The sequence below is a fragment of the Cucurbita pepo genome, chromosome 15 (assembly GCF_057944985.1).
Source record: "Cucurbita pepo subsp. pepo isolate OVF chromosome 15, ASM5794498v1, whole genome shotgun sequence".
NCBI classification, from domain to species: domain Eukaryota; kingdom Viridiplantae; phylum Streptophyta; class Magnoliopsida; order Cucurbitales; family Cucurbitaceae; genus Cucurbita; species Cucurbita pepo.
This window is the reverse complement of record NC_141812.1, coordinates 8808709-8835201: the sequence shown is the minus strand read 5'-3', so window position 1 is coordinate 8835201 and position 26493 is coordinate 8808709. Positions and strand designations below refer to the sequence as shown.

General features: G+C 35.5%; 8 protein-coding genes across 8 annotated transcripts; 3 read left to right on the top strand and 5 right to left on the bottom strand.

Annotated features, from left to right (window-relative positions):
* The first annotated feature begins 435 nt into the window (after positions 1–435).
* LOC111811369 (pathogenesis-related protein 1-like) lies at positions 436–1093 on the top strand. The gene has a single exon (XM_023698178.2). It carries the CDS (start codon positions 492–494, stop codon positions 981–983), a length of 492 nt encoding a protein of 163 aa, XP_023553946.2. The 5' UTR covers positions 436–491; the 3' UTR covers positions 984–1093.
* Positions 1094–2455: 1362 nt separating this feature from the next.
* Positions 2456–2671, top strand: LOC147789271 (uncharacterized; the record flags this gene model as incomplete). Its single annotated transcript, XM_087117920.1, has 1 exon — positions 2456–2671. A coding segment is annotated over one exon (216 nt), but the record flags the coding sequence as incomplete, so codon positions are not given.
* Positions 2672–3804: 1133 nt separating this feature from the next.
* Positions 3805–4538, top strand: LOC111776414 (basic form of pathogenesis-related protein 1-like). Its single transcript, XM_023655850.2, has one exon. The coding sequence runs from the start codon at positions 3883–3885 to the stop codon at positions 4366–4368; it is 486 nt and encodes a 161-aa protein (XP_023511618.2). The 5' UTR covers positions 3805–3882; the 3' UTR covers positions 4369–4538.
* A 4770-nt stretch (positions 4539–9308) lies between these two features.
* LOC111811916 (basic form of pathogenesis-related protein 1) lies at positions 9309–9885 on the bottom strand. The gene has a single exon (XM_023698975.2). It carries the CDS (start codon positions 9828–9830, stop codon positions 9351–9353), a length of 480 nt encoding a protein of 159 aa, XP_023554743.2. The 5' UTR covers positions 9831–9885; the 3' UTR covers positions 9309–9350.
* Positions 9886–14464: 4579 nt separating this feature from the next.
* On the bottom strand, positions 14465–15246 carry LOC111776399 (basic form of pathogenesis-related protein 1-like). Its single transcript, XM_023655838.2, has one exon. The coding sequence runs from the start codon at positions 15234–15236 to the stop codon at positions 14760–14762; it is 477 nt and encodes a 158-aa protein (XP_023511606.2). The 5' UTR covers positions 15237–15246; the 3' UTR covers positions 14465–14759.
* Positions 15247–18271: 3025 nt separating this feature from the next.
* On the bottom strand, positions 18272–18989 carry LOC111776397 (basic form of pathogenesis-related protein 1). Its single transcript, XM_023655835.2, has one exon. It carries the CDS (start codon positions 18933–18935, stop codon positions 18459–18461), a length of 477 nt encoding a protein of 158 aa, XP_023511603.2. The 5' UTR covers positions 18936–18989; the 3' UTR covers positions 18272–18458.
* A 2771-nt stretch (positions 18990–21760) lies between these two features.
* LOC147789270 (basic form of pathogenesis-related protein 1-like) lies at positions 21761–22219 on the bottom strand. The gene has a single exon (XM_087117919.1). It carries the CDS (start codon positions 22217–22219, stop codon positions 21761–21763), a length of 459 nt encoding a protein of 152 aa, XP_086974045.1.
* A 3571-nt stretch (positions 22220–25790) lies between these two features.
* On the bottom strand, positions 25791–26249 carry LOC147789269 (basic form of pathogenesis-related protein 1-like). Its single transcript, XM_087117918.1, has one exon. It carries the CDS (start codon positions 26247–26249, stop codon positions 25791–25793), a length of 459 nt encoding a protein of 152 aa, XP_086974044.1.
* Between the last annotated feature and the right edge of the window lie 244 nt (positions 26250–26493).

The following is a 26493-nucleotide window of genomic DNA, read 5'->3' as shown; positions in this document are numbered from 1 at the left end:
TATTACTTCCACCCGATCATTTTTCTAGTTCATTACGTACTTTTTACGAGTATTTTCAAAATCTAAAACCAAAATTTGACTCACATTTTAAAAACTAATTTTAAATTTCTAGACCAACTAAAAAATAAATTCTAAACTCATAAATAAAAAATAAAAAATAAAAAACAAATATGTTAGTTTTTAAAATTCAACCCTTTAATAAAAACTTAATTTGAATGAAAAATATATTTTAAACATTAATAACGAGAAAAAAGTATTAGTTTAATTAATTGTTGTATATAGTAACTTAGATGCACAAATAATCAATATTGATTATAATTAATAATTTCTAGTTGCGTGTATGCTCCGTTTTTGAATACTCCACCACCCTAAAATATTCTCCTTGTTCGTATAATATTCCACAATTTCATGCCTATAAATCACTGCCATACCCATCCCATTTTCTTCCCACCAAACTTCTAACCATTGTATCACAACTCCATCTCCAAATAATGGATCTTTTCAAGCTCTCCCTCTCCCTCTTCTATGTCGTCTTGAGCTTTGCCATGTTTCATTCCTCTCTCGCTCAAGACTCGCCTCAAGACTTTGTCAATGCCCACAATGCAGCTCGTGCCCAAGTTGGCGTTGGGCCAGTCCAGTGGGACGAAAGGGTAGCTAGTTTTGCTCGACAATATGCCAACCAACGCATCAATGACTGTCGATTGGTGCACTCAGGTGGACCATATGGGGAAAATATTGCATGGGGTAGCCCTGACTTGTCAGGGACTAATGCTGTTCGGATGTGGGTTGATGAGAAACAATTCTACAATCCTAGCGCTAATACTTGTGCAGCTGGTAAGGTGTGTGGCCATTACACTCAAGTGGTGTGGAGAAACTCGGTGAGAATTGGATGTGCTAAAGTGAGATGTACAAACAATCGTGGTACATTCATCATTTGCAATTATGATCCACGCGGCAATATCATAGGCCAAAGGCCATTCTAAGAAGGTTATAACTAAAATAAAAGTATTGGTCATGAATGAAAGTTACTAAATAAAAACAACTTTAGTTGTAATCTGTCTAGTAATCCACACCCTTATGAATGTTCTATGTATGGTACATCTTATTATTCATGAAATAATGAATATGTGAACGTTTGTATCATGCCTAAAAAATAGTTTGAGATCTCTTAATCATCCCCTACACAAACTTCTCATAACACGTAATCATTTCATAACACGTAATCATTTCAATGCATGACCTTATCACTACCAACTCATAATCTTCACAAGTACATATGAAAATCCTTATCAGTCGAGACAAGTTCGCTATTAAGAGTTACTAGCTACCCCTATTAGTAACGACATAGTAAAATAAACCATCGGGGAGAGACCCCATATCATTGCCAACCAATGATCGACACTTTGTAAACACACATCACTTGAGATGAGTACATGATTAAGAGTTAGTTGGTAAACCTCTAACCGTCCTCGCAAAGTATAAGAAACTAATCACTATACCATATGACACAGTCGAGAATCAGACGATAGGGTTTAGAAAGCTCACCCAACAATAGCAAACTATCATGTTCACAAGTCATCTAAGCTCATATGGTATCTAACACGATCGTCTATTTAAGGCATGTTCGTAATAATCAAATGAGATCATCATGTACTTTTAATTCATTTATCATAGTTCATTCTACGTAATTTGACCTTAAAAATAAGGGAAGATCACGTGAACATACAATCACATGTCAAACAAATCAATCCTAGCATAGGTTCCGACCAATCATGCATAATCAAACTAAACCTCATCAAAGAAGAACATAATTCATGATACAACATTTTAATCATGTTTATTTCTACAAAACTTCTCAATTAAGTCTTAAATTAAGATAAAATATGGGAACTAGAGAAAATAAATTACAAATAGAGTTTTAAATAGTTGAAATAGGTCAAAATAGTCAAATGGGTCAGAAACTTGGTTTAGTTGAATTGGCCACATTATCATCCTTAACCTTCGATTTGCAGGTGGCTCGTGCATTCTTCCTCTAGTCGACTATCTCAGCAGCTCTGATTGCTCGATTCTTAGCTTTGTTCAAGTTGGTCCTTCTCCAAAAGTTTAAGGTCTCTCTTTGAGGCAAAAATCAACTTTAATCGAGAGGGAGACATGACCAAGCGTCCTATTTGTCTTTTTACCTATTTGAGTAGTTACTAACGGTGAAGTGCAAACAACCGTATTGCTATGCAACAATAGAGCAGGATAGCATTTTGCGCCCATATCTTTGAATTTGAGGGTAAAAAGCTCGCTTCTTATACGGGATCCGACGCATCCAGCAGAGCGAAGCAGCGTTTCATTCCTTTCGGGGGCATCCTTACGCATTGGCGGGGAGTGAAGTGCCACAATCCCATTCATCATTTTGGATCTACATAAGCCAAAACTCATAGCACTGGCAACGTCTCCAGCATAAATACAAGGAGGATGTATAGCTGATATAGGATCTTGTGAAATAGGATTTGATTCTGCAAGCGGTTCGGTACGAACGAAGAAATTTCGAACAAAAGGATCAGAACTCGCTAATAGGAAAGGAGAGAAAAACAAAGCAATGCCAAGAGTTTTGTCAATCCGCTGTTCATCGATAGACGAAGCTCTCTCTTTATCATCTCGTGCCAGATGCAACAAAGGATGAGTCCTTTTTACTTCTTGTGAACCACGAGAGCGCCGGGAGCCCAGAGGAGCAAAGCTCATTTGACTTTCAGGGTAAAGCGGTGCATAAAAAAGGGCTGGCCCGTCAAAAGTCCGGTTCCTCCGCGAACGAAGTTCATAATCAACAAGGGTTCGAAGAACGAAGGGAGTGCACAACAGGAGCTCATACCCACTTTTTTGGTCGTAACGAGGGAGATCTCGAATGGGGTTTTTCACGAAGTTCGAAAGAAAGGAATAAAAAAGAGTTTCTCTATGGCCTCCTCGTTTTGAGACATTATGGCTTTGGGGGCGACCCTGGTAACAAAGAAGGAATCCATAAACACTTGGGATCCGACACCATGATAAAATACTACCCTCATGATTAGACCATGTCCCTAAGATTTGATAAAAGAAAGGTGCATTCACGGTTAATACGTTGGAATTGGATAAGTTATTAGGAACATGACGGAACGAAAGACCAAAGAAAGAAGTATACACCAAAATGCAGGTGCTGCACCAAACGCTGGTGGTTCTTTCTTATTGGAAGTGAATGCAAAGAAAAGGCCAAAAAATAACAAATAATGAAACAATTCATATATTGACATTTCGTGCTCATTTCTACTTTCTTATTCCCATCCTCCGGTAACCACAAGATGATCCACAAGAAAGGTGGCAGGATTCGAACCTATGGCCGCCCCTGACCTGCTCGGTTGGGTGGCCGAGTTAGCCCCCCTCCTCGCCTCTGTACCCGAAACAGATGCGCTGCGCTAACCATTTCAAAGTTTAGGGGGAAGCTTGAAGGAGTGAATACATTTCAAAGTTTTGCATTTTCATTTTCATTTAGTAGCATATAGATTAGTGTGGGGTATTTTTAGTCTATGTTATTTTCATTATTTCAATTTGTTTATTAGTTTATGTTATTTTCATTATTTCAAAATGTTTGATGTGAACAAGTTTTTTGAATTTTTGATTGACTTCAACTAAGAATAGAAAAACACCAAAAATAAAGAAGAGAGGAACTAAATTAGGAAGTTGATTGTTAGAATCCATGGCGCATATGACGCGAAGCCTTGAGTGAAAGGCATTGGTTGTCCCTATAAATAAAAGAACAAAAACCCTTCACAAGAAATCCATCCTCACATTCTTCTTCTTGTTTTTTTTCTTTTTTTTCTTTTTTTTGTTGTTGCATCATCAAGCCTCAAATAAAAAAATAGGATGTCGAAAATGACACTCGCGGCGGCGACGCTGTGCTTGGTTGCACTAAGCCTAAGGCACGTGGTGGTAGGTCAAGAACCCGGGGACGACTTCGTTAAGGCACACAATGCAGTTCGAGAGAAGAAAGGGGAGCGTCCGGTGTTCTGGGACGAATTACTTGAAGAACATGCTAAAGCCTATCTCCAAACCAAGGTGGAAACTTGTGAGATGGTGCACTCCACAGACTCTCCTTATGGGGAGAACCTGGCCACGTCAAATGGGGATTTGACGGCGGAAGGTGCGGTGGCGGCATGGGCGGCTGAGGAGAAGTACTATGACCATAAAAACAACAGATGCGTGGGTGGTGAGTGCCGCCATTACGTCCAATTGGTGTGGAATGCCACTTTTCTTGTGGGTTGTGCCACTGTTAAGTGCCGTAACAGTTGGACTTTGGTTGGATGCAATTATAATCCTGCTGGTAACATTGTCGGCGAGGAGCCCTATTAGTTCATCATCATACCTTCTTCATCAACCTTTATTTCTTTCATTATTATTACTCAATTTCCTCATCCCATTCCCATTCCTTTCTTAACTATTATTACAACCATTCTTTGTTTCAATTTGTGTACTTCATTTCAATTCCATTGCCGGGTCAACCCTGGTTATTCCATTTTCAATGGTGTGCCTCTTTACAAGTTCTTTTACGACCTTAACCAATTAAACTCTATACTTAATACGAACTTTGTTTAATCGGTTACTTTTATGAAAATCAAATCATGTCTAATCCTTTAATATTAAACTCAAACTTTGTATACAACTTAGCTATCTATTTACTCACCAATTCTAACGTGTTATTGTTTTGGTCTTTAGTATTAAGCTAAATTAAAAATTACATTTATTTTTGTGTTTGAAGTTGACTCAATTTTCTTCCTTTAATTTTGTTGAATTTTCTTACTTCCTTTCCCTTATGGGAAGGAAGGATTAAGAAATGTGGTAGCCGGAAGCGGAACATATGTACTCACAATACCAATGAACGGAATTACGGTTCGGAGAGAAGAAGTTTCCCTACATCCACGGGTAGCAACCAATCACTAATGAACCAAGTGTTACAAGTGAATACCTCACTATCACACTACAAAGACTCTCACCAATATGTCACTCAACAAGTACGATGTGACACTCAAAACTCTCCCAAATCCCTATACCACTTGTTAGGAATGGATGTTCGGAATGGAGGAAGAACTCTCTCATTATATAGCATTACAGAATCAAATCTCCGTATGACTGAGATTAAATCTACAACAAGAAAATCCTTTCGATTTGGTAGCATTACAGAATCAAATCTCCGATATGACTGAGATTAAATCTACAACAAGAAAATCCTTTTGATTTGGGTTCAGAATCTTTTCTATGATCAGATTTGACTATGTCGTGCATGACCATGCTCCGTAAGATCCGGTTATGTTTTATCTTATTTAATAGTATGAAAACGCATTCTTACTATTAAGAAAATCCTATTGTAAGAACAGAATTTGGTGCAATGTTTCCCAAGATTTGGTCTCTCTCGGAAAAAACATGAAAAAAAAAGGCTTGATTTGGTCTCTCTACCATTTATCTATTGATTTGGTCTCTCTAAGCCTCCGGGGAAACATGAAAAAAAAAATGCTCGAATGGTACGATCCCTCAAAAAAAAGGCTCGAATGGTACGATCCCTCGGTCACCCCTCACCCCAGAATGAATGGTACGATCCCTCGGTCACCCCTCACCCTAGAATAAACGGTTCTCATCTATATACTAAGGATGTATGAATTCTTAAGAATAGAGGACTTTCGAGATCGATCTACAAGTGAATAGAAAGTTGGATCTACGATCTACAAGTGAATAAAAAGTTGGATCTACGTTCATTTTCAAAATAGAAAAAAAAAAAAACAAAAAAAAAAGAGAGCTCATGTAACAATTAAAAATTAGAAAAAAATGAGATCAACCCAATTTGATACCAATGGGTATGATCAACCCATCCCAATTTATATTTGAAGTTTTCCAAATGGTCAGCTTATAGATTCAACTTCAAGTCACTCTCACTTATGCAAATTAGATGATAAGCCTTGGCCAGCAAAAATTCATAACACTTACCCTCAAAATTAAGATTGAATTGCATGATCATTTAGTTAAATATTAATGCCCTCTTAAATAAAAATTCATAACACATACAATCATATAGTTAAATATTAATGTCTTCTTAAGCAAAAATTCATAACACACTCAAAACTAAGATTGAGTCTGTTTCAAAACTAAGATTGAGTCTGTTAAATGTTTATCTTCTCAATTAACGAATTTATAAGGAGAGATTAAACATTTCATGATTCGGTCTTTATATAAACTCGATTTTTAGGGTTTAGGGTTACACAAACTTTATCCATAGATTTTTAGGTTATTTCTTGAAAATAATCCTTCTATACGCTACTTGTTATTCAATATTACATAAATAACTTTAAATTTTTATGTAATGGATAACTCAATTTACAACTATAATAATCAAAACTATTATTAAAAATTAAATAATTAATTATGAATCTTTAAGACATAACTTCGAACAAGGTCTTCCGGAGACATGAATCATAAGACATACTTTATATTCAATAAACTCCCATATATATCTATATACCATCAAAGTATTGATACTATTAACTAAGGACAAAGACATACAAAGCGTGTGATGAGATCTGTTGTCTTTGTATTTTGTTCTTCCCCAAGTTTTATTTAGTTTTTTCTATTAGATTTTAACACTTTTTATAATTCTATGTTAACTAAAAGTTATGAGATTTATATATCAATGATAAATTCAATTGGATCTGAAATATGATTATGGATCAGGCCAATTCAATAGATAAATGGATTTGATGACCTGATCCCTATAACAATTCAAGTTCACTGCTAGTTGTTCACGGTTTTAAAATGTGTTAGAGTCGATTAGGGAGTGGTTTCTCACAATCCGCCCCTACCCATTTAGGAGCCATGGCTCTAATACCATTTATAACAACCTAAACTGCTTATAAGAAATGTTTCGTTTCTCCCTCCAACCAATGTTACTCAAATAATTGACATGCGTCAACATTGAGCGTGGCCATTGGTTCACATGGCTACAAAGCCCTATAATTGACATAGTCTACAAAGATCATTGCGGCAGCCAATGCAAAGCCATGGTTTTTAATACCACCTCTCGTGGGCATTGCCCATGTGAGTGAGCATCGCTTTCATAATCTTTTCCTTTATTTTATCTCCAAAGTTATAAGAACATGCATGTCAACATCTAAGCTTTCTTTTAGATTTGTGGGCTTTCTATAAACTATATGCCCATATTTTATTAATAATTCATATAAGTCAAAAGGTAAAGTGGGGTGATCCAAAACTTTATTGTTTAACCACAAAATACTGGTGTTTGTGGATTGGATCGAGTCGGGTTGAGACATTTTTTAAATCTATCACAATTATTCGAGTTGTTAAATTTTCAACCTAAATAACTCTCGTTAAATATTGAACCCAACCCAAATCAACACAACCATGATTTTTTTTTTGGATCGGATTAGATTCGTGTACAACCCAAACCTAGTAGCAGATATTGTCCAATTTGGTCAATTACGCATCATCATCAGAGTGAGTCATCAGACGGTTGAATGTATTAGTCGGAGTAGGGCTAGACCCTCTCATAGTAGACGCGTTTTAAAAACCATGAGTATGATGGTGATACGTAACGAGCCAAAGCAGCCAATATCTGTTAGCGGTAGGTTTGAGCTGTTATAAATGGTATCAGAGCTAGACACCAAATGGTGTGTCGGCGAGGATGTTGGGTCCTTATGGGGGGTGAATTGTGAGATCTCATATCGGTTGGAGAGGGAAACAAAACATTACTTATAAGGGTGTAGAAACCTCTCCCAAGTAGACGCGTTTTAAAATCGTGGAACTTACAACGATACATAATGGGCTAAAGCGAACAATATCTATTAGTGACAGACTTGAGATGTTACACTCACATTGTGCATATCATTTATTCAAATTTTTATTTTTAATAAAACATGACAACAATTATATATTTAATAAAGTTCAAGCCATTATTGTCACTGTCTATATCTCTTTTAATTTTTCCGACAGAATTTGGTTGCTTCATTATATTCTGGTTGAGATAATTAAATACAAGTTGAGATGTCAAGCGTTCTAGATTTCTTTTTTCCTTTTTGTAAAAAAATTGCTACATTTTCTTTTTAATTTCCATTTTAGATTGAGATGTGAAATTTGAGTGGGCTATATTGGCAAATCTAGCATTTTTAAGATTTATGTAATGATCCATGTTCAAAATTTAGATCAGGATTCAAATTTGACACGTGATGGTCCCGACATCCTATGTGACATGGTCAAGTTACCCTCTATTTCGCATATGATGGCCCTGACATCCCCTACGACATAGTCACATTACCTACTCCTCGTTTCTTACGAGTAAAGACTATCCCCAATTTAGATCAGGATTCGAATTCGCACGTGATGACTTCGACATCCTATACGACATGGTCATGATACTCCCTGTTCCGCATCTGATGACCCCGATATCCCCTGCGGTACGGTCACATTACCTACTCCTCGTTTCTTAAGAGTAAAAACTAACTCCACAGACCAATACGATTCCTTACTCCTTGCTTCATAAAAGTAAAACTATCTTCACAGATCAACATGACTTTTTCGTGGGATGCTTTATCCTCACTCGCATGCATCCCAAGAAAATTCATAAGAGGTTACTCAATATAGAATTGCTACAAGTAAAGCACCCTTAACCATAAAGTTCCTATGATTGAGCTACCGAAAAGAAAGATGTATCTGATTGGTATAAGTAGTAACTTTCAATTCTTTCAAACTTTTCTTAGTCATTCTATCCTCAAGGATCGCTCTTATTTAGATGCTCCTCATTTACTCAGGTGTCATAATTTATAAGTAATTTTTTTTTTTTTTTAGTTATACCAATTTTACTCTTGTTGATATATTTACAACTTATCCTACAGTATATCAATACTCATTCGAAATTCACTTGAGATTACACGAGTACCGATATATTACCGATACAGTAATGATATACTTAAAATGTAATTTATATTAGTATTGGCATACTATTGAAACAACGATATTATACTTTATATGCATTTCGAACGAGCATTGTTGAACGGTTCATACAGTAATGCTTCACTTGAAATTGCATTTTCGAATGAGTGCTGATATACCATTTATACACCAATTTCATACTTTAAATCAATTTTGAATGAGTATTGATATACTACTCGTACATTAGTAGTATATCGAAATTTAAACATTTAGTAGTATATCGAAATTTAAACATTAAGACGTATAAACTACTCATTATACATATCTATATATATATATATATATATATATTGTAAAATACATGATAGAACATCATATAGTTCTTTCTTATAGATCCCCAAAGTTCAGTAAGGATATTGGCCTACATAATTTCCAGGAGGATAATAGCTGCAGATCACAAAAACCCAATTGTTCTCACATTTCACTCTAGCACACCCTATGTTCTTAGTGTCCCTCCACACTATTTGTGTATAATGACCGCACTCGTCCCCGACGCATTGATTCAAATGGTGGTTGTAGAACTTTTTCTCGGTCGCCCAAAACTTCACTGCTTCCACGGCGGTCATCTCGCCGTACCCCTCGGCAAGGTTTTCGCCATAAGGTCCATTAGAGTGCTCCATCTCGCAGGTTTCGATCTTACTATAGGCGTAATTTTGAGCATAGGCGGCGAGATTATCGTCCCAAGAGACCGGCCCAACCCCGACTGCCGCTCGGACGTCGTTGTGGGTGTCGACGAAGTCTTCCGGGGAGTTTTGGGCGTTGGAGATGGGAGCTAGGAGGAACCCTACTAAGCATATGGTAGAGAGAATGGTGGGGGAAGCCATTTTCAAAAGGTCTTGGTGGAGGGGATTTGGGGTCCGGTAGAGGGCATTTATAGAGAGGGATTTAGTGGTTTTAAAGAGAAGGTGATTCTTTATTGTTTGTTGCATAATGGGACATTATGTCGATATGGGTCATGCATGTGTTCATCTGACCTACTTTTGTTGATAAATTTGCCACGTTATTTGGTAGGAAATTATCGCTTCTCATTAATGGCTAAGTCTTTCTAATTAATATCAGTTTCGTAACTATTTAGTTTTATATTTTTATCTATTGATTTCTTTGTCGTAATATTTACACCAATTTATGGATCTTAAACTACCGTGTATTAGAGGCTCATCAATTAGAATTAAGAACTAGTAAAAGCCTCATTGAATCGGATCTGAATTGTGAAAATGGCAAAAAAAAAAAAAAAAGCAAAATCACCTCCAAACAAAGTGACTCATGAGTTTTAGGGTTGTTCTGTGACCAATTTCGTTCCCGAATCGACTCGATGAACTAAAATTCTTTGGAACTTTTAACATTTAGTTTCAAAATTACGTTTTGGTTGTTTGGTTTGATGAAACAAGCGGTGAAAACGAATGGAATTTTGTCAAGAAAGTCATATAGCTCTTAGGAGAGCTAGAGATTAGCGATTGAAGATGAGTTGTTTGGCTTCTGCTCGACGAGTGCAACTAGCATCTCATCGGCTAGATCGATGGTTAGAGTTTCCTATTTTCCTATTTTTTTTGTTTTCCGAGAGGTGACAAATTGTGTAATTATATTCGAGTCATTTGGATGGATCTAATAACTTAGAGATCTTAGCCCTACCCTCATAATCTTTTCCTAACAAAAGGTTATGAAATATTTTAGTTATAAGTATTTAAGAATTTTTACTTATAAAAAGAATAAATATTCAACAAATTTCAATACTCGATAATTAATAGGGATGGTTTTTTCGATGCTATAAGAAATCATGGGACAATAATGACACAATATTTTATTTTTATTAATAATAACATATGGGCCATACATCTCTTAAGTTCACATGCATTTTTTTTGTTAAAAAAAAAAAAAAAAGTTCACGTGCATTTTATAAAAGGATGTTATCGAAGAAATAACACTATGTCCAAGCTCAATACTAGCAGATATTGTCCGTTTTAGTTCGTTACGTATCGTCGTTAGCCTCATAATTTTAAAACATGTCTACTAACAAGAGATTTCCACACCCATATAAGAAATATTTCGTTCCCTTCCTCAACCGATTTGAGATCTCAAAATCTACCTCCCTTGGGGTCTCGTGTATTCACTGGCACACCACCCGGTGTCTAACTGTGATATCATTTGTAACCGTCCAAGCCCACCACTAGCAGATATTGTTCATTTTAACTCGTTACGTATCACTACTAGTTTCATGGTTTTATAACGCGTCTACTAATAAGAGATTTCCACACTCATATAAGAAATGTTTCATTCCCTTCTATAGTTTTGTGTATTTTAAGGAAAAAAAATATCCCAAACATATTTAGTATGGAAGATTAATTTATTATTTTGTGTTTCTGTGACGTAATATTGTCATCGGTTATAATTTGGATGTGTCGAATCTGTCTTATATTTCAAAATATTACACTTATTTTAATTGGTTAATATATTTAGAATCTTACACTTTTCTTTTTCAACTTTCTCTCATGCTCACTTTTTTTTTAAATATTTGTGAGTCTTTTATTAATTAATTTAGTTTTTTAATTTTAGTATCATTAACTTTTCATAGATATCAAAATTAAATTAGTTAAACAAGTAATTTTATCTAATTAATAGCAAACTCCCACAAGTTGCTCCATAAAGGTAGCAATTAATTATGGAATTGAGTAATTTAATGAAGTGGGAATTGTTGATTTGAAAACTCAAAAGGTTAAGATAGCATGGGTTGTCGTCATAGGTTCACATGTCCCATAAACTGACAAAGTCTAAACGGTTGGATAACTTACAATATCTTTTAGTTGTTTTGTTTGATAAGCAATTCATGGTCTTAATAGTACTTTTGCACATGTGACTCCCAATCACTTTCGTAATCTTGTCCTATTAGTTTACAATATTCATGCCATTGCTTAACTTGTACGTTTCGGTTTTTGTGTTAATTTGTCTTCTTATTTTTCTCGTTTTAATTTAACTTGGAAGGTCTTTGCATAAAGGTGTTCAATGTACGAAGAAGTAACGTAAAACTGATTGAGGTATATGTATTCAAATAAAGAGGTCAAAAATTTGAACATTTCATTATTATTGGATTTAATTATTTTCAAACTTTTTGTTGCTTCATTTAATGGAAAAATTTTAATTTTGAAGTTTTTGGTTTACCGGTTAGAGTGGTAATTATGAAATGAGATGATGTAATGTCCTATGTTTAGGATTCGGCTTTTGATGATTCTGACATTCTCTTTTATCCTCTTTCGCATGACCATGTTACTTACTTGTTGTTTCGAAAAATGAAGACTATCTCCACGAGCGAGCTACTATGTGGCACATGCGTGTGTCATAGTGAGGGTGAGCATTCTGAGACGAGTGTTTTCCTTTCAAATGTGTTTTTCAAAAACAATACTGGGAGGCACGAGTGTGTCAGTATTGTGCTCTAGCCCATGTGTTGGAGGTCGGATTTTGTACCCACTATCTGGTATGGTATCCATAAATGACATGGTATGGGCACAGGAGGGCCAATGCCTCGATAGAACCGAAATTGATGGATGTTCGGGATGTCTTGATGTTATGAACGACATGTGAACCTGTTCTCGATGGCATGACCAAGTGAGCTGTGATAACCGACGACACCTTGTGACTTAAGATGACGTCAAGACATATGAGACATGTTAATCGGGTACCAAGATGGAATGCAACGTTGCATTGAGAAATCTTGGCATCGTGTAGAGACAAGGTAGAGTCGAATGACTTGGCCTAGTGTAGAGGCAAGTTGGTTGTGTCATGGACAATTGAACATGCACGCACAGACGTTATGTGTGGTCGAACAATCTTGGATTCTACACAAGTGATGTTCGGTTGGCGAAGACAAATATCGTTTAAGATCCAACGAAGCCACAAAGGTAGACAAAAAATGAACATGGGGCTTGGGATCTCCTCAAGACTTGTCGTGAGAGTATCAAGATCACGACGCCGCACAATTGAAAAAGTACGACCACAACAATGAGATCCTAAAAAAAACAAGCTTAATCACTTATCATTTGTATAATTTAGTCACTTGGGTTAGCATATTAATTGCAACTTAATGGATTTCCTATCAAATCTAATAGGTCGTGGTTAATCACCTAGATAAAAAAATTGACTACAATAGGCATATAGATAAGTTTCCTATCCCTCTAGGTGTATTCCATGTACCAGCGGGGAAGGTGATAGCAGAATTCGAGCAATTTAGTTCGAGATAAAAAATTGCACAAACTTTTTGTACGCCATAGCCTAAAAAATGCAATAATATAATAAAGTTGAACAACGAGTTTGACTCTTTGTTCTTAAATCAAAATGAATAAGAAGATACTTGAAAAGGTTAATCATATTAGTAAAAAGATCAAGTTTCTACGTTCTCCAAGCAGTTGATCTTAGTGTGCTAGCCGCAGCTACACGACCTACAAGCAAGACCAACGAGACCAAAGAAGGCAACCCGTGGCGAGTGGACCTAAAAACCGTTTAGGACTTGAAATTCGGACTTTCGCGATTTCAATGTGTATAAACAATATTTGCATCAAACCAAAGGTTGAATAGGAGCTGAACTCGATTTCTAACACTTACTTCGTAAGATAATAAACTTTGTCGACTCATATTGACAACATTTTCATTAAAAATAAAAACACAGTTCGATCTCCTGTGCCATGGACGAGTCATTTGGTTAAATATTTTGTTTACAATAATCCAGATATACGATTGGAATGTCTGAAAATATAATATATAATACCTAAAAATTAATTAGGTTTAATGTTGCATAACCAAATACTTCTAACAATTACATTATACTCCTCAACTTTAAATAAATATTTTTATTAATTATTTTATTTTTATTAAGTTAATTTATTAAAATAATTTTAATCCATTCCTATTTTTTAATGGAATGATTATCCTCAAATAAATTATTTAAATTTTTTATTATTAAATATTTAATACAACTTATTTTAACATACTTACAATTCCTATATAATTAGAATAATTATTAATAAATCAACAAAAATATTTCAAAAGAATAATTATATGTATAAAATAATTATTGCAAATAGACTATTTAATTAATAATAGTTTTTTTATTATTAATCAAAATTTTAATTTAAATCAATTAATTACGTTTTAAAATTATAATATATTAATGAATGAGCTCATCAAAATTAATTCGAATAAATAATTAGTTATAATCTATCAAAACCAACTTTTTATTATTGACTATGCTAACTAATGCTAGTTTACTAGTTATCTAATTAATAAAATTTTATTTGTTATATATATTTAAATAAATTACTATAGATTTATTATAATTAAATAGTTAACTATATTAATATTGATAAACAACGATGGATTAAATAATTAAGTATATCCATCGTGGTTTTCAATTTTAAAACTTTGAAACAAACGTGGACTTAAATGTTCGTGCCTCGAGTTAACTTTTAGGCAACAGTTTGGTTTTTCGGGTATAATTTGTAGGGCTCGAGATTGTTAATAAACAGTTCGAATAATATCTTTATGTTACATACAAAGGCTAGCTATGGAGCAAGCTAGCATGGCATATTATAAAAGATCAAAACTTGGATTAAAATATTGATAAAAAAAAATAATAATAATAACAAAATTTGAAGGGTGGAGGTTGAGCGAGCTTGTCTCGGACCAAAACTCTGTCTTTTCTTTGTTACACAACCCTAAATATACAGTTCCTTTGTTCTTCTAGCTATGGTTTTATTCTGAGATCAAGTTTAGTAAGGAAGTTCGTTCGGATGGTTTCCCGAAGGATAATAGTTGCAAACGGTGAAAATGTAATCCTTGATGCACTCAATTTCAGCACAGCCAATAGATGTTGTGTCCTTCCACACCACCTGCCTGAAGTTCCCGCACTCTTCCTCCATGCACTTGTTTTCTTTGTAGTCATAATATTTCTTCTCCATAGCCCACTTGTCCACGGTCAATTTTGCTGTTGTATTATCGTATGCTTCTGCCAAGTTTTCGCCATAAGGTCCATTAGAGTACTCCAACTCGCAGTTACCTATCTTTGTTTTGGCAAAATTTCGAGCATAGATAGCCAAAGTGGTGTTCCAAGATACCGGGCTGACGCCATACTCGGCACGGATGACATTGTGGGCATCAACGAAGTCTTTCGGGTAGCTTTTGGCAACCGTGGAAGAGATCGAAGCTAAGATTAGGGCAAGTCCCACTAACCAAATTGGAGATGCCATTCTAAAGAATTGTTAGTTGAAGGATTGGTAGGGTTGTATTGGTTTAAGGTATTTATATTAAGAAGATCACATGATTTTGTTCCATTTTGTTGGGATAAAAATATATGAAGAGATAAAAGTGGAGAAACATTCAAATTCCTTAAATTCCTCATCATCGAACATTGTTGTGTGGACTGTCGAATACAAATTCCTAGTTTCTCTCAAAATAAAATTTAATGTTTCATTATACAAAAAGAAACTTATAAAACTTAAATTGAGAGAATGACATCAATTTACACTAAAAAAAAAATTAAAATCTTAGATAAAATACATTTTCCCTCGAGTTTTAAGTTGGTGTATAATACATTTTTGATATCTTTCCTATGAAGTTTGTGTCTGATGTTGTTTTTGTTTATTTATTTTATTAATATCATAATCGTAACGATTCTAAATTTTCTACTTAATTTAAGGTCGCTACTATATACATATCATGAACATTGAATGCGGAAATACTTCATCTAAACTTCTTCGTAACAAAAATTTTATCTTAAAACACGGTCATGGATTTATGTGTTCAAAAATATCTTTAAAACGACACAATAAAAGACTAAATTAAATAAATAAACATTTAAAGTAAAAACATCATGTTCTAGCCTAAGTTTAAGAAAATAAATGCAACTATCCTATGCATGTGTCAGGATCTCGAATTGCGGTGTCGTCGTCATCCATAAATGGATATCTTGTCTTTATTTGAAATAAAAGTAGCACGTGGAGTCTTTTAAGAAATACTTATAAGTAACCTCACTATCGGAGTTATGCAAACACATGCAATTTCATGAATGAGACCTGTCAGAACAATTTATTTTCTTAATGCGGCTATCCTAATGGGCAATGATGTGGACTTAATTTCACTACACACGGCCCACACGTGCGAGTATGGACCCACGAGACAGTTTGTACACCTCTTGGCCCCCTTTCTGGTCGGGCGAGCATTCTTGAGAGTTATTGATGTCAGACACCCGTTAGGAATAACAACCGTCACGATAGCATTATGATAAACATAATGAACGTTTTCCTGCCTAGTAGTGTACGCGTTCGTACTATCGTGAAGGAATATGGGTATCCTCCAATGCATGAACATACAATAATGCATGAAGTCCCAACATTTTTTCATTTTCATTATCATTTAATACAACCCTTCTAGCGTTTCCCTTCATATCATATCATTTTATCATATCATTTCTCATATCGTTTACCATATCATTTATTGTATCTTGCACGCGTATTTTGGGTTCTATTTCATGCTAGTTCGTCGTTTTACATTATTGGGACCTCATGCATTATTGTGTGTTCATGCATTGGAGGAACCCCTATTCCTTTACGATCGTACAGACGAGAACGCTAATAGGCAGGAGAACGATCATTATGTTTGACATAGTGCTGTCGTGACGGTTGCTACTTCTAACGGATGACCGGCATCAACAGCTCCCAGAGAATGCTCATCCGACCAGAAAGGGGCCCAGGAGGTGTGCGAATCGACTTGTGGGTCCATACTCGCGCGTGTGGTCCGTATGTAAGAAAATTAATTACACATCCAAGTTGCCCGTTAGGATAGCTGCCGTAGGAAAATAAACTATTATGATAGGTCTCATGCATGCAACTGTGTGTCTTTACATTATAACCCCAATAGGGGTTCGCTTATTGAGTATTTCTTAAAATACTCAAGCCACGTGCTACTCTATCTTGGAAGAGTGATAATAGCTAAATATAAAAAGCTAGCTAGATTATACTTTGAAAAACGACGTGCCTAATCTGGAGCATGTTCCGATAAATAAAAAAAAAAGAAAAAAGAATGAGACGATTAAAATAACTACTCCACAACTCAACCTATAACTATTCCAATGAGAGAATCTACCCGGAAAAAAAAATTGCAAGCATAGTCTCTTACATGTTTATAATAGAGCTTCATCTCAAGTAATAAAAGAGAGGAGGAGGAGAATGAAGCATTGATTTAAGAATGAAACCCAAACAAAGAAAGCTCAAAAAGGACAATATTTACTAGCGGTGCGCTTGGACCGTTACAAATGGTATCAGAGCCAAATTGCTAGGCGATGTGCCAGTGAGGAGTTTGAGCCCCGAAGGGGGTGAACACGAGACAATGTGCCAACAAGGACATTGGGCCCTGACGGGGGTGGATTGGGAAGGTCCCACATCGATTGGAGAAGGGAATGAGTGCCAGCGAGGACGTTAGGTGTTGAAGGAAGGTGGATTGTGAGATCCCACATCGGTCGGGGAGGAGAACGAAACATTCTTTATAAAGGTGTGGAAACTTGGACCGTTACAAATGGTATCAGAGCCAAATTGCTAGGCGATGTGCCAGTGAGGAGTCTGAGCCCCGGGTGAACACGAGACAATGTGCCAACAAGGACATTGGGCCCCGACGGGGGTGGATTGGGAAGGTCCCACATCGATTGGAGAAGGGAATGAGTGCCAGCGAGGACGTTAGGCGTTGAAGGAAGGTGGATTGTGAGATCCCACATCGGTCGGAGAGGAGAACGAAACATTCTTTATAAAGGTGTGGAAACTTCTCCCTAGCAAATGCATTTTAAAAACCTTTCCGAATAAGAAAGCCCGAAGAGAAAAATATCTACTAGCGCCTTAGGATAGTCGTATGGACGAAAGCTCTTCATATCATCATGGTCCATTTTCAAAACCTTTATTCCTTACATTCGAGAATAAGGGTGTTCGAAAGTCAATTAAAACCTATCGAATTGGACACAATCGAACCTAATTGGCTGGTTTGGTCCTCTTTTTTCCTGTAAGAAAATTGGTTTCTCTATTTAGAAGCAACAAAAACTAACTTCATTCTATTAGATATTAAAAATAAGATAAGTAAATGGAGAATAGAAAGAAAAAAAAAGAAAAAAAAGAAGGAAACAAAAAATTCTAAAAAGGACTATTCATCTTGATACTAGACAAATTCATTTTCTTGTTCTCGTGTCGTCTGATTCCGTTTACAATTCACAATCTAAAAAAGTTATAAAAAAAACAAGAAATAATTCAAAGTCGACTTCCATGACTATGGTATAGAGGTGTGAAAATTACAAAACATTGGCTTAGTGTGAAAGTAAATAACTTGTTCACATTTATATAGGACTAAGTACGTACACAAATAAAAGGGATAATTATTGATAACTAAAATAACAAATTTCGAATGGCCGAGCTGTTATTTTGATATGAAGTTTAGTAAGGAAGTTGGTCGGCATAGTTCCCTGGTGGATAATAGTTACAAACGGTTAAAATATAATCCTTGATGCACTCAACTTCAACGCATCCAATAGATGTTGTGTCCTTCCACACCACCTGTCTGAAATGCCCGCACTCTTCCTCTATGCACTTGTTTGATTTGTATTCATAAAACTTCTTCTCGCTAGCCCAATAGTTCACGGTCAATTCTGCTGTTGTTTTCTCATATGCTAATGCCATGTTTTCGCCATAAGGTCCATTGGAGTACACCATCTCGCAGGTACCGATCATTGTTCTGGCGAAATCTTGAGCATCAGCAGCCAAAGTGGTGTTCCAAGACACTGGGCCGACGCCATAATTGGCACGAACGGCATTGTGGGCATCGACGAATTCTTTCGGGGTGCTTTCGGAAACTGTGGGAGAGATCGAAGCCAGGATTAGAGAAAGTCCCACGAACCAAGTTGGAGATGCCATTCTAAAGAATTCTTACTTGAAGGATTGGTAGGGTTGTGTATTGGTCGAGGACATTTGTGTTTGATTTAGGGTATTTATATTAAGAAGATCACATGGCTTTGTTCCATTTTGTTGGGATAGAAATACATGAAGAGATAAAAGTGGAGAAACATTCAAATTCCTTAAATTCCTCATCATCTAACATTGTTGCGTGGATTGCCAAATACAAATTCCTAGTTTCTCTCAAAATAAAATTTAATATATCTATTATAAGAAAAAGAAATTTATAAAACTTAAAATTAGAGAATGACATCAATTTAGTTTGTGTCTATTTGAATGGATCTAAGTCGATCACGTAGTGATATATGAGTAAAGCTATCATTTACATTGAGTTCATATACGACTTGGAGAAATATGTATTTAATATTTTTTTTATAAATCTATTAATTAAGAAGATAAATATTTCTGAAGACGATCATATACGATTGGATCTCAATGTTGATTGAGTTGTAAACTTATCCACGATTTTTGCTGAACCGTCAAAGCCAGGCCAAAAATAGGAGTTCTTTGATTTACATGGGTGAAAATAATATTTCTAGCCAATTCAATATCGTATTCTTGACTAAATAGGGAACTAGAAATACTTAAATTTCATAAGATGAAATTCATTTTTTTCCATATCGAAAAAGTAGATGAGTAATTTTTTCAAGGGTTGATTTTGAGATATAAATAAATTGGGCTCCAACCTCTCACTAGTGCAACAAGAACTTGACTTATGATTAGATGAAAAAAGAATTGCTTATTGGAGGAGGGGTATATAAAGTATATAAGATCGATAGGTAATTTAGTTATGTCATACCCTACTTAATTAGGATGATAAGGTATAATTATGTTACCATATAGGGAATGGTTAATGGTTTGATAGCACATCCTCATATTGAGATTTATGCCCGATTAATTATTCAATTTTAATTTAGTATTATTCGTTGTATGAAAAATCTAGTGTTAGTAATGCAATCTTGAATAATATGTGGTTGACATATAAAAAGATCGTGTTTAATTAATAATTTAAAAGGTCTATAATATATAGATAAAGTTGGGTGGTTTATTATCATTACACTATCGATACAGTCTACTTTGTAATTGTTACAAATATTTGATACAAATCGTTCATGTGGAGATATGTGAATAGGTGTATCTTGTACTATGAGTTTGTATAAGACTCGACCACAAAATATTTGATCTCTCTTTATAAATCTATTAATTGAGAAGATTAATATTTCATGAGATGATCAAATACGACTCATTTTTAGTCTTGAATGAGTTATGAACTACTGTATGTGAGAGCTTGTCCTTTGATTTGCATGGGTGAGAATGATTTTTGTAGTAGATTCAATATGTCAGCCATTTTGGATATTTGTCCAAATAAATAGTTGGAAACATAACTTCACGTGATGAAATTCACTCATTCGCATGTAGGGTAAGTAGATAAGTAGTTATAAGAGTTGATTTTAAAACTTGAACAACGGGGCCTCATCCTCTCATTGGCCCGAGAGGAACTTGTTTGTAAGAATAAATCATAAACAAATCGTTCATAGAGAATCAGAGGCATGTAAGGTGTAAGATATAATTACATGAGTAAAATGAACTTTTAACCTAGTTGTAATTACGAATAACTCATGAAAAATCGACTTGTTTATAATGATTATATCAGTAGATACAACTTATTCTACGAAGAGTATAACTTTAGGTTTATAATAGAGTGACTTATAGTTTAATTAATTAATTTTGTGTCACTAAAGTATAAACATATTGATCCATAATGTGTCACTGTTGGTTCGGAGTAGTACTAAAATGATCCATCGAGTTGAAATAAAAATTTGAAATGTCAAAATTAATATTTAATATATTAGAGGCAAGAAATATAAACGAGAAAGTATATTTAAGGTTAAATGTTCAAGTTAATTTAATGTATTTGATATATTAAATATGGAAATATTCTCAAAGTCCCCGTAAATAGGATTCTTGTAGCTCTTCTTTTAATGTATCCCACAAGCCTTCTTCAATTTTATAGAGTACCCGGAACAAGTAGATTAGAGACATGTCAAAACTTTCTTCATATATTTTTTTAATGCAAGTTGAATATGTAAGATTAAAAAACGATAATAAATTTCTCTATATTTTTTTAATACAAGTTTTTTTAATAGACTTCGAAAGATGACGTGCCTTGTCATGAGCATGTTAGGATCACAAAGTGCACAAGAAAAATGAGAGAGAATCTACAACAGCTTCAAGTGAGAAAAGAGAATCAAGTCGAGTCGAGAGGAAGAGAAGCTTTAGGGAGGTCGTATGGACCAAAGCTCTTCATGTCATCCTTGTCAATTTACAAAACCATTATTCCTTATATCCGAGAGTCAGGGTGTTCAAAAACCGATCAAAATCGATCGAATCAGACATGTCCAAACCTAATTGACTGGTTTGGTCGAATTTTTCTGTGACCTTCAATCAAGAGATCACAGTTATATGAGAGATCATAGTACGAGTTTTTACATTTTTACATCCCATAGCTTCGGTAGATCGGTTAGCTCTGTTCACCTTCGGCGCAAGAATGCTCGATCAGTGAGCTATTACTCGTGATTGAAGAAATATTTATTTTGCACAAAAATTTAAGTAATTAAGTAATTTTACGATTTATCCCTCTTCAGTGTAGAAAGATGAACCCAAATGGAAGTTCAAGAAAGCCAATACAACCCGCTTAGATTATAAGAAATCACAACTTGGATAATATAACAACAACAACTAAATTTGCAAGGCTGAGGTTTGAGCCTATTATTGTGATATGGAGCTTAAGAATAGTCGCAGATGGAGAAAATAAAGTTGTTGTGGCACTTCACTTCAGCACAGCCAATGGATGTTGTGTCCTTCGCCACCAAATTTAGGAAATGCCCGCACTCTTCCTTCACGCACTTTTTTGTTATGGGGTCATAAAACTCCTTCTCGCTAGCCCAAAACTTCACTGTCAATTCTGCTGTTGTCTTCTCATATGCTTCTGCCAAGTTCTCGGCATAAGGTCCATCGGAGTGCTCCATCTCACACGTAGCGATCCTTGTTTTGGCATAATCTAGAGCATAGGTCGCCAAAGTGGTGTTCCAAGACACTGGGCCGACGCCATTCTCGGCTCGAATGGCATTTGTGGCATCGACCCAGTCCTTGGGGCTGCTTTCGGCGATCGTTAGAGAGATTTGAGCTAGGATTAAGGCAATTCCGACGATCCAAAGTGCGGGGAGAAAGTCGGAATATACCATTGTAACGAGTTTTAGTTGAAGGATTGGTGGGGTTGTATTGGTTTGGGACATTCGTGTTTGGTTTAGGGTATTTATATGTTGAGAAGATCACATGTTTGTTGTTCCATTGTGTTGGGATAGAAATACATAAAGAGACAAAAGTGGAGGAACATTCAAATTCCTTAAATTCCTCGAAAAAAACAAATGCCTAATCTCTTTCCTCAAATTAACTTGGTCCACAATTTTAAACCGATGTAATGCCTATTATTAAATTACTGTTTTCAGAGTGCTTATAAACAAAATTAAAAGGTTTATTATAAATATAAGAGCTTAACATTTCACTAATTATTTTTAAAATGTTAACAAACCATGTGAACATAAAACAAGAATATCAAACTCTATAAACTAACTTACCTTGTAATATTTGTGGCGGAATAGGATTAATAAGCTCACCTTGTTCAAATGATTCTCAGATGGTCATTCTAATTGACTGATTGTTGTTGTTCTTATCGTTCCAATTGATTGTTCCATCTTAGTTTAATTTGTTCTAGCATTGCTTGGATCTACTAACATCAGACGGAAGTGATAAATTTAATAAAGATAAGCTTGCAGAAGTAAGAAAATTCAGTACTTTATTTTGTGAAAAATGACTATATTTATAGCCAACACAATGATTAAGTGAAAGATAAAAATAAAATCATAACACAAAGCAGAACATAGGCCAAAACAAAGAATGTGACATAAGATCATATCTATGAGTAGATATCGGAGGATTCAAGTGGCGGGGGTGGGTGCCTCCACTCAAGAAGAGTACCTGTTCATCTTCAATGCTGAAAATTCTCGAATGGGTACCTGTTCGGTGCTGAAGGAAAAGCTTCTCAATGGGTAACTTCGGGATCTTTTCATTTGCTTCTACTACAGCCACTCTCCATGCTGACACCTTTGCACGAGCCAACTCTCTGCCCAGAGTTTTCCTTTCCTCATTCAACTCCTGAATTTTGCGTTGATAATCTCCTTCATAGTTTGCGTTAATTTTTCAACCTCTACAACTTTTTGTCGGTGCATCTTGTCCAAGATTTTGTCTTGTTCCTGACAAATCTCTATCTGTTTCATTAACTCTTGATTTTTGTTCGGTAAATCATCCACCATAGAGGTCTTGCCCAGGACACTTTGAACAGTCCTCTCAGCATCGACCAACGTCCGCCGCTGCGATGAGCTTTTCCCCTCCCTAAAAGATCCCGAGATCATCAACGACATCGAATTCGATGGCGAAATCAACATCGACGTAGCCCGGAAATCCACCACTTGTCCATTACTAACCTCCGGCAAAAATCCATCTCCATTGCCAAATATCTCTGCCATAACCTGATTTATCCGAATCTCTCCCTTCTCACCTTTCACATACCCGAGAGGTTGTGCCACATAAACCTCCTCATCAAAGAACTTTTTTCTTTCTGCCACTCCGTTTTTGCGGTGGTGTAGAGGCTGCAGTAAGTTGTCGATGTGATGTGTCACATAATCGCATGGTTTCTTGCTTTTTTAACATGTGCCATAAGAAGCAATTCTTTTGTTGTTACAGCTTCTGGAGCTTCAATTTCAGACAAACAACCTGTTGAGTCCTCCTTTTGTTCTAACATCTCTTCAACATATGTCATGAGAAGCAGGTACTTTTTATTATGTCAAAAATGACTATATATTTATAGCAGGTACAATGCTTAACAAAAGATAAAAATAAAATCCTAAGAATATCAGGCCAAAACAAAGAATGTGGCATAAGATCATTTCTATGATAAGATATCGGCATAAAGATCATATCACTGATATGATATTCAAAAACTAAGACATAAAAATAGCAACTAAATCTTTTCAACATTCCCTCTCTTAAACTAATAAGTTTCAATTGACTTGGTGGCAGCCTTTATCAACTTTGAGATCTTCAGGCAAGGTGGAGATTGTTGAGAATTATCCTGAAGATCCATTTTCCTCTCAGCCTTTTTCCCTCCCTTTTTTGGATCTCTTTGGTTCACGGTCCACTTCTTGTCAATCTTAATCGATTCTTAACCTTTTTATCGCAATGGCTTGTGACATGATTTTTTAGAACACGTAAATTATTTTCGTTATTTAATTTTCTAACCTAATTCAACTTAATTGTAACAAACATGATGTAATTTTCACGAGAATTTGGAAATTGACTAACTGAAATGGATTTCAACACCGATTCCACCTTAACCATTTCAAGATTGGGATTGCGCAATACCAAGCAAACAGATTGGAATACTTTGATTGATGGAGACTTTTATCAAATAGAAAGATGGATGGTTCTTGTCTACTAAAAATTTACAAATAGATTAGAGACATGGCAAACATTTCTTCGTATATTTTTTCAATGTAGGTTGAACATGTAAGATTAAAAAACGGTCAGAAATTTCTCTATATTTTTTTATTATAAGTTTCTTTAACCTTTAGTTATGTTTAATTCTAAATAAAATCAAAATTGACTCAAATGCTTCTTGTGCGCGAATGAAATGTCAAGTCCTAACACCTTAATCTTGGATCGTTGAGATGAACCCTCAAAGTATTCTATTCATATATGAAATGAGTGATGTAGTGTGGGAACGATTAGAGGTTTGCTAGTTTATCCTATCATCAAGGCAAGGTCAACCGTGGTTTCAAATGATGAGTTGATAGATGACCTCCAAGGGGCTAGATTATGATAAATGATGAGCTCCAAAAAGACCAAGAAACGACAAACTCCAAGAAACTAGAGAAACGATGAGTCCTAAAGGACTACCTTGGATGATTGATAATAGCTAAATATAAGGAACTAGCTAGATTATCTCGAGACTTTGAAAAACGACGTGCCTTGTCTTGAGCATGTTACGATCACAAAGTGCACAAGACAAATGAGAGGGAATCTACCAGAGCTTCAAGTGAGAAAAGATAATCAAGTCGAGTCGAGAGGAAGAGAAGCTTTAAGGAGGTCGTATGGACGAAAGCTCTTCATGTCATCCTTGTCCATTTTCAAAACCTTTATTCCTTATATTCGAGAGTTGGGGCGTTAAAAAACCGATCAGAATCGGTCGAATCGGATACGTCCAAACCTAATTGATTGGTTTGGTCGAATTTTTTTTTTTTTTTTTGTGAGAAAATTGGTTTGGTCAACTAATTAAAATATTATATCTTCTATCAAGAGAACATAGCTATATAAGAGATTATAGTACGAATTTTCATCTTCCACGTTTTATTGAACTCAAGAAAAAAACCAAGACTTATGCATTTTTGCATCTCATAGCTTCGGTAGATCGGTTAGTCCCATTCATCTTCGGCGCAAGAACACTCGAGCAGTGAGCTATTATGCACTCATGATTGAAGAAATATTTATTTTGCACACAAATTTAAGTAAATAAGTAATCTTACCATTTATCCCTCTTTGATAGGGAAAGATCAACCCAAATGGAAGTTCAATAAAGACAATACAACCGGCTTAGATTATAAGAAATTTTAGGGTTTAGAGTTTTGGATCAAATTATTGTTAAGAACAATAACTAAATTTGAAAGGCCGAGGTTTGAGCCTATTATTTTGACATCGAGCTTAATAATAGTCGCAGATGGTGAAAATAAAGTTGTTGTCGCACTTAACTTCAGCACAGCCAATGGATGTTGTGTCCTTCGCCACAATATTCAGGAAATGCCCGCACTCTTCCTTCACGCACTTTTTTGTTATGGGGTCATAAAACTCCTTCTCGCTAGCCCAAAACTTCACCGTCAATTCTGCTGTTGTCTTCTCATATGCTTCGGCCAAGTTCTCGGCATAAGGTCCATAGGAATGCTCCATCTCGCACGTAGAGATTCTTGTTTTGGCGTAATCTAGAGCATAGGTAGCCAAAGTTGTGTTCCAAGACACCGGGCCGACCCCATTCTCGGCTCGGATGGCATTGTGGGCATCGACGAAGTCTTTGGGGCTGCTTTTGGCAATCGTTGGAGAGATTGGAACTAGGATTAGGGCAATTCCAACCATCCAAAATGTGGAGAGAAAATTGAGAGAGGCCATTGTAACAAGTTTTAGGTGAAGGATTGGTAGGATTGTATTGGTTTGGGATATTTGTGTTTGGTTTAGGGTATTTATGTTAAGAAGATCGATTTTGTTAGGACAGAAATACATTGACAGATAAAAGTTTCCTTAAATTCTTCAAAAAAATAAAATAAAATAAAAAATAAATAAATGCAAATTAACTTGGTTGCCAATTTTACTGAGATGTAATTCCTATTATTAAATTACTATTTTTGAGTGCTTA

Excerpts from the sequence above, each read along its gene's own strand:
- LOC111811369 (XM_023698178.2), top strand. The coding sequence starts at position 492 with ATGGATCTTTTCAAGCTCTCCCTCTCCCTCTTCTATGTCGTCTTGAGC.
- LOC111776414 (XM_023655850.2), top strand. The coding sequence starts at position 3,883 with ATGTCGAAAATGACACTCGCGGCGGCGACGCTGTGCTTGGTTGCACTA.
- LOC111811916 (XM_023698975.2), bottom strand. The coding sequence starts at position 9,830 with ATGGCTTCCCCCACCATTCTCTCTACCATATGCTTAGTAGGGTTCCTC.
- LOC111776399 (XM_023655838.2), bottom strand. The coding sequence starts at position 15,236 with ATGGCATCTCCAATTTGGTTAGTGGGACTTGCCCTAATCTTAGCTTCG.
- LOC111776397 (XM_023655835.2), bottom strand. The coding sequence starts at position 18,935 with ATGGCATCTCCAACTTGGTTCGTGGGACTTTCTCTAATCCTGGCTTCG.
- LOC147789270 (XM_087117919.1), bottom strand. The coding sequence starts at position 22,219 with ATGGTATATTCCGACTTTCTCCCCGCACTTTGGATCGTCGGAATTGCC.
- LOC147789269 (XM_087117918.1), bottom strand. The coding sequence starts at position 26,249 with ATGGCCTCTCTCAATTTTCTCTCCACATTTTGGATGGTTGGAATTGCC.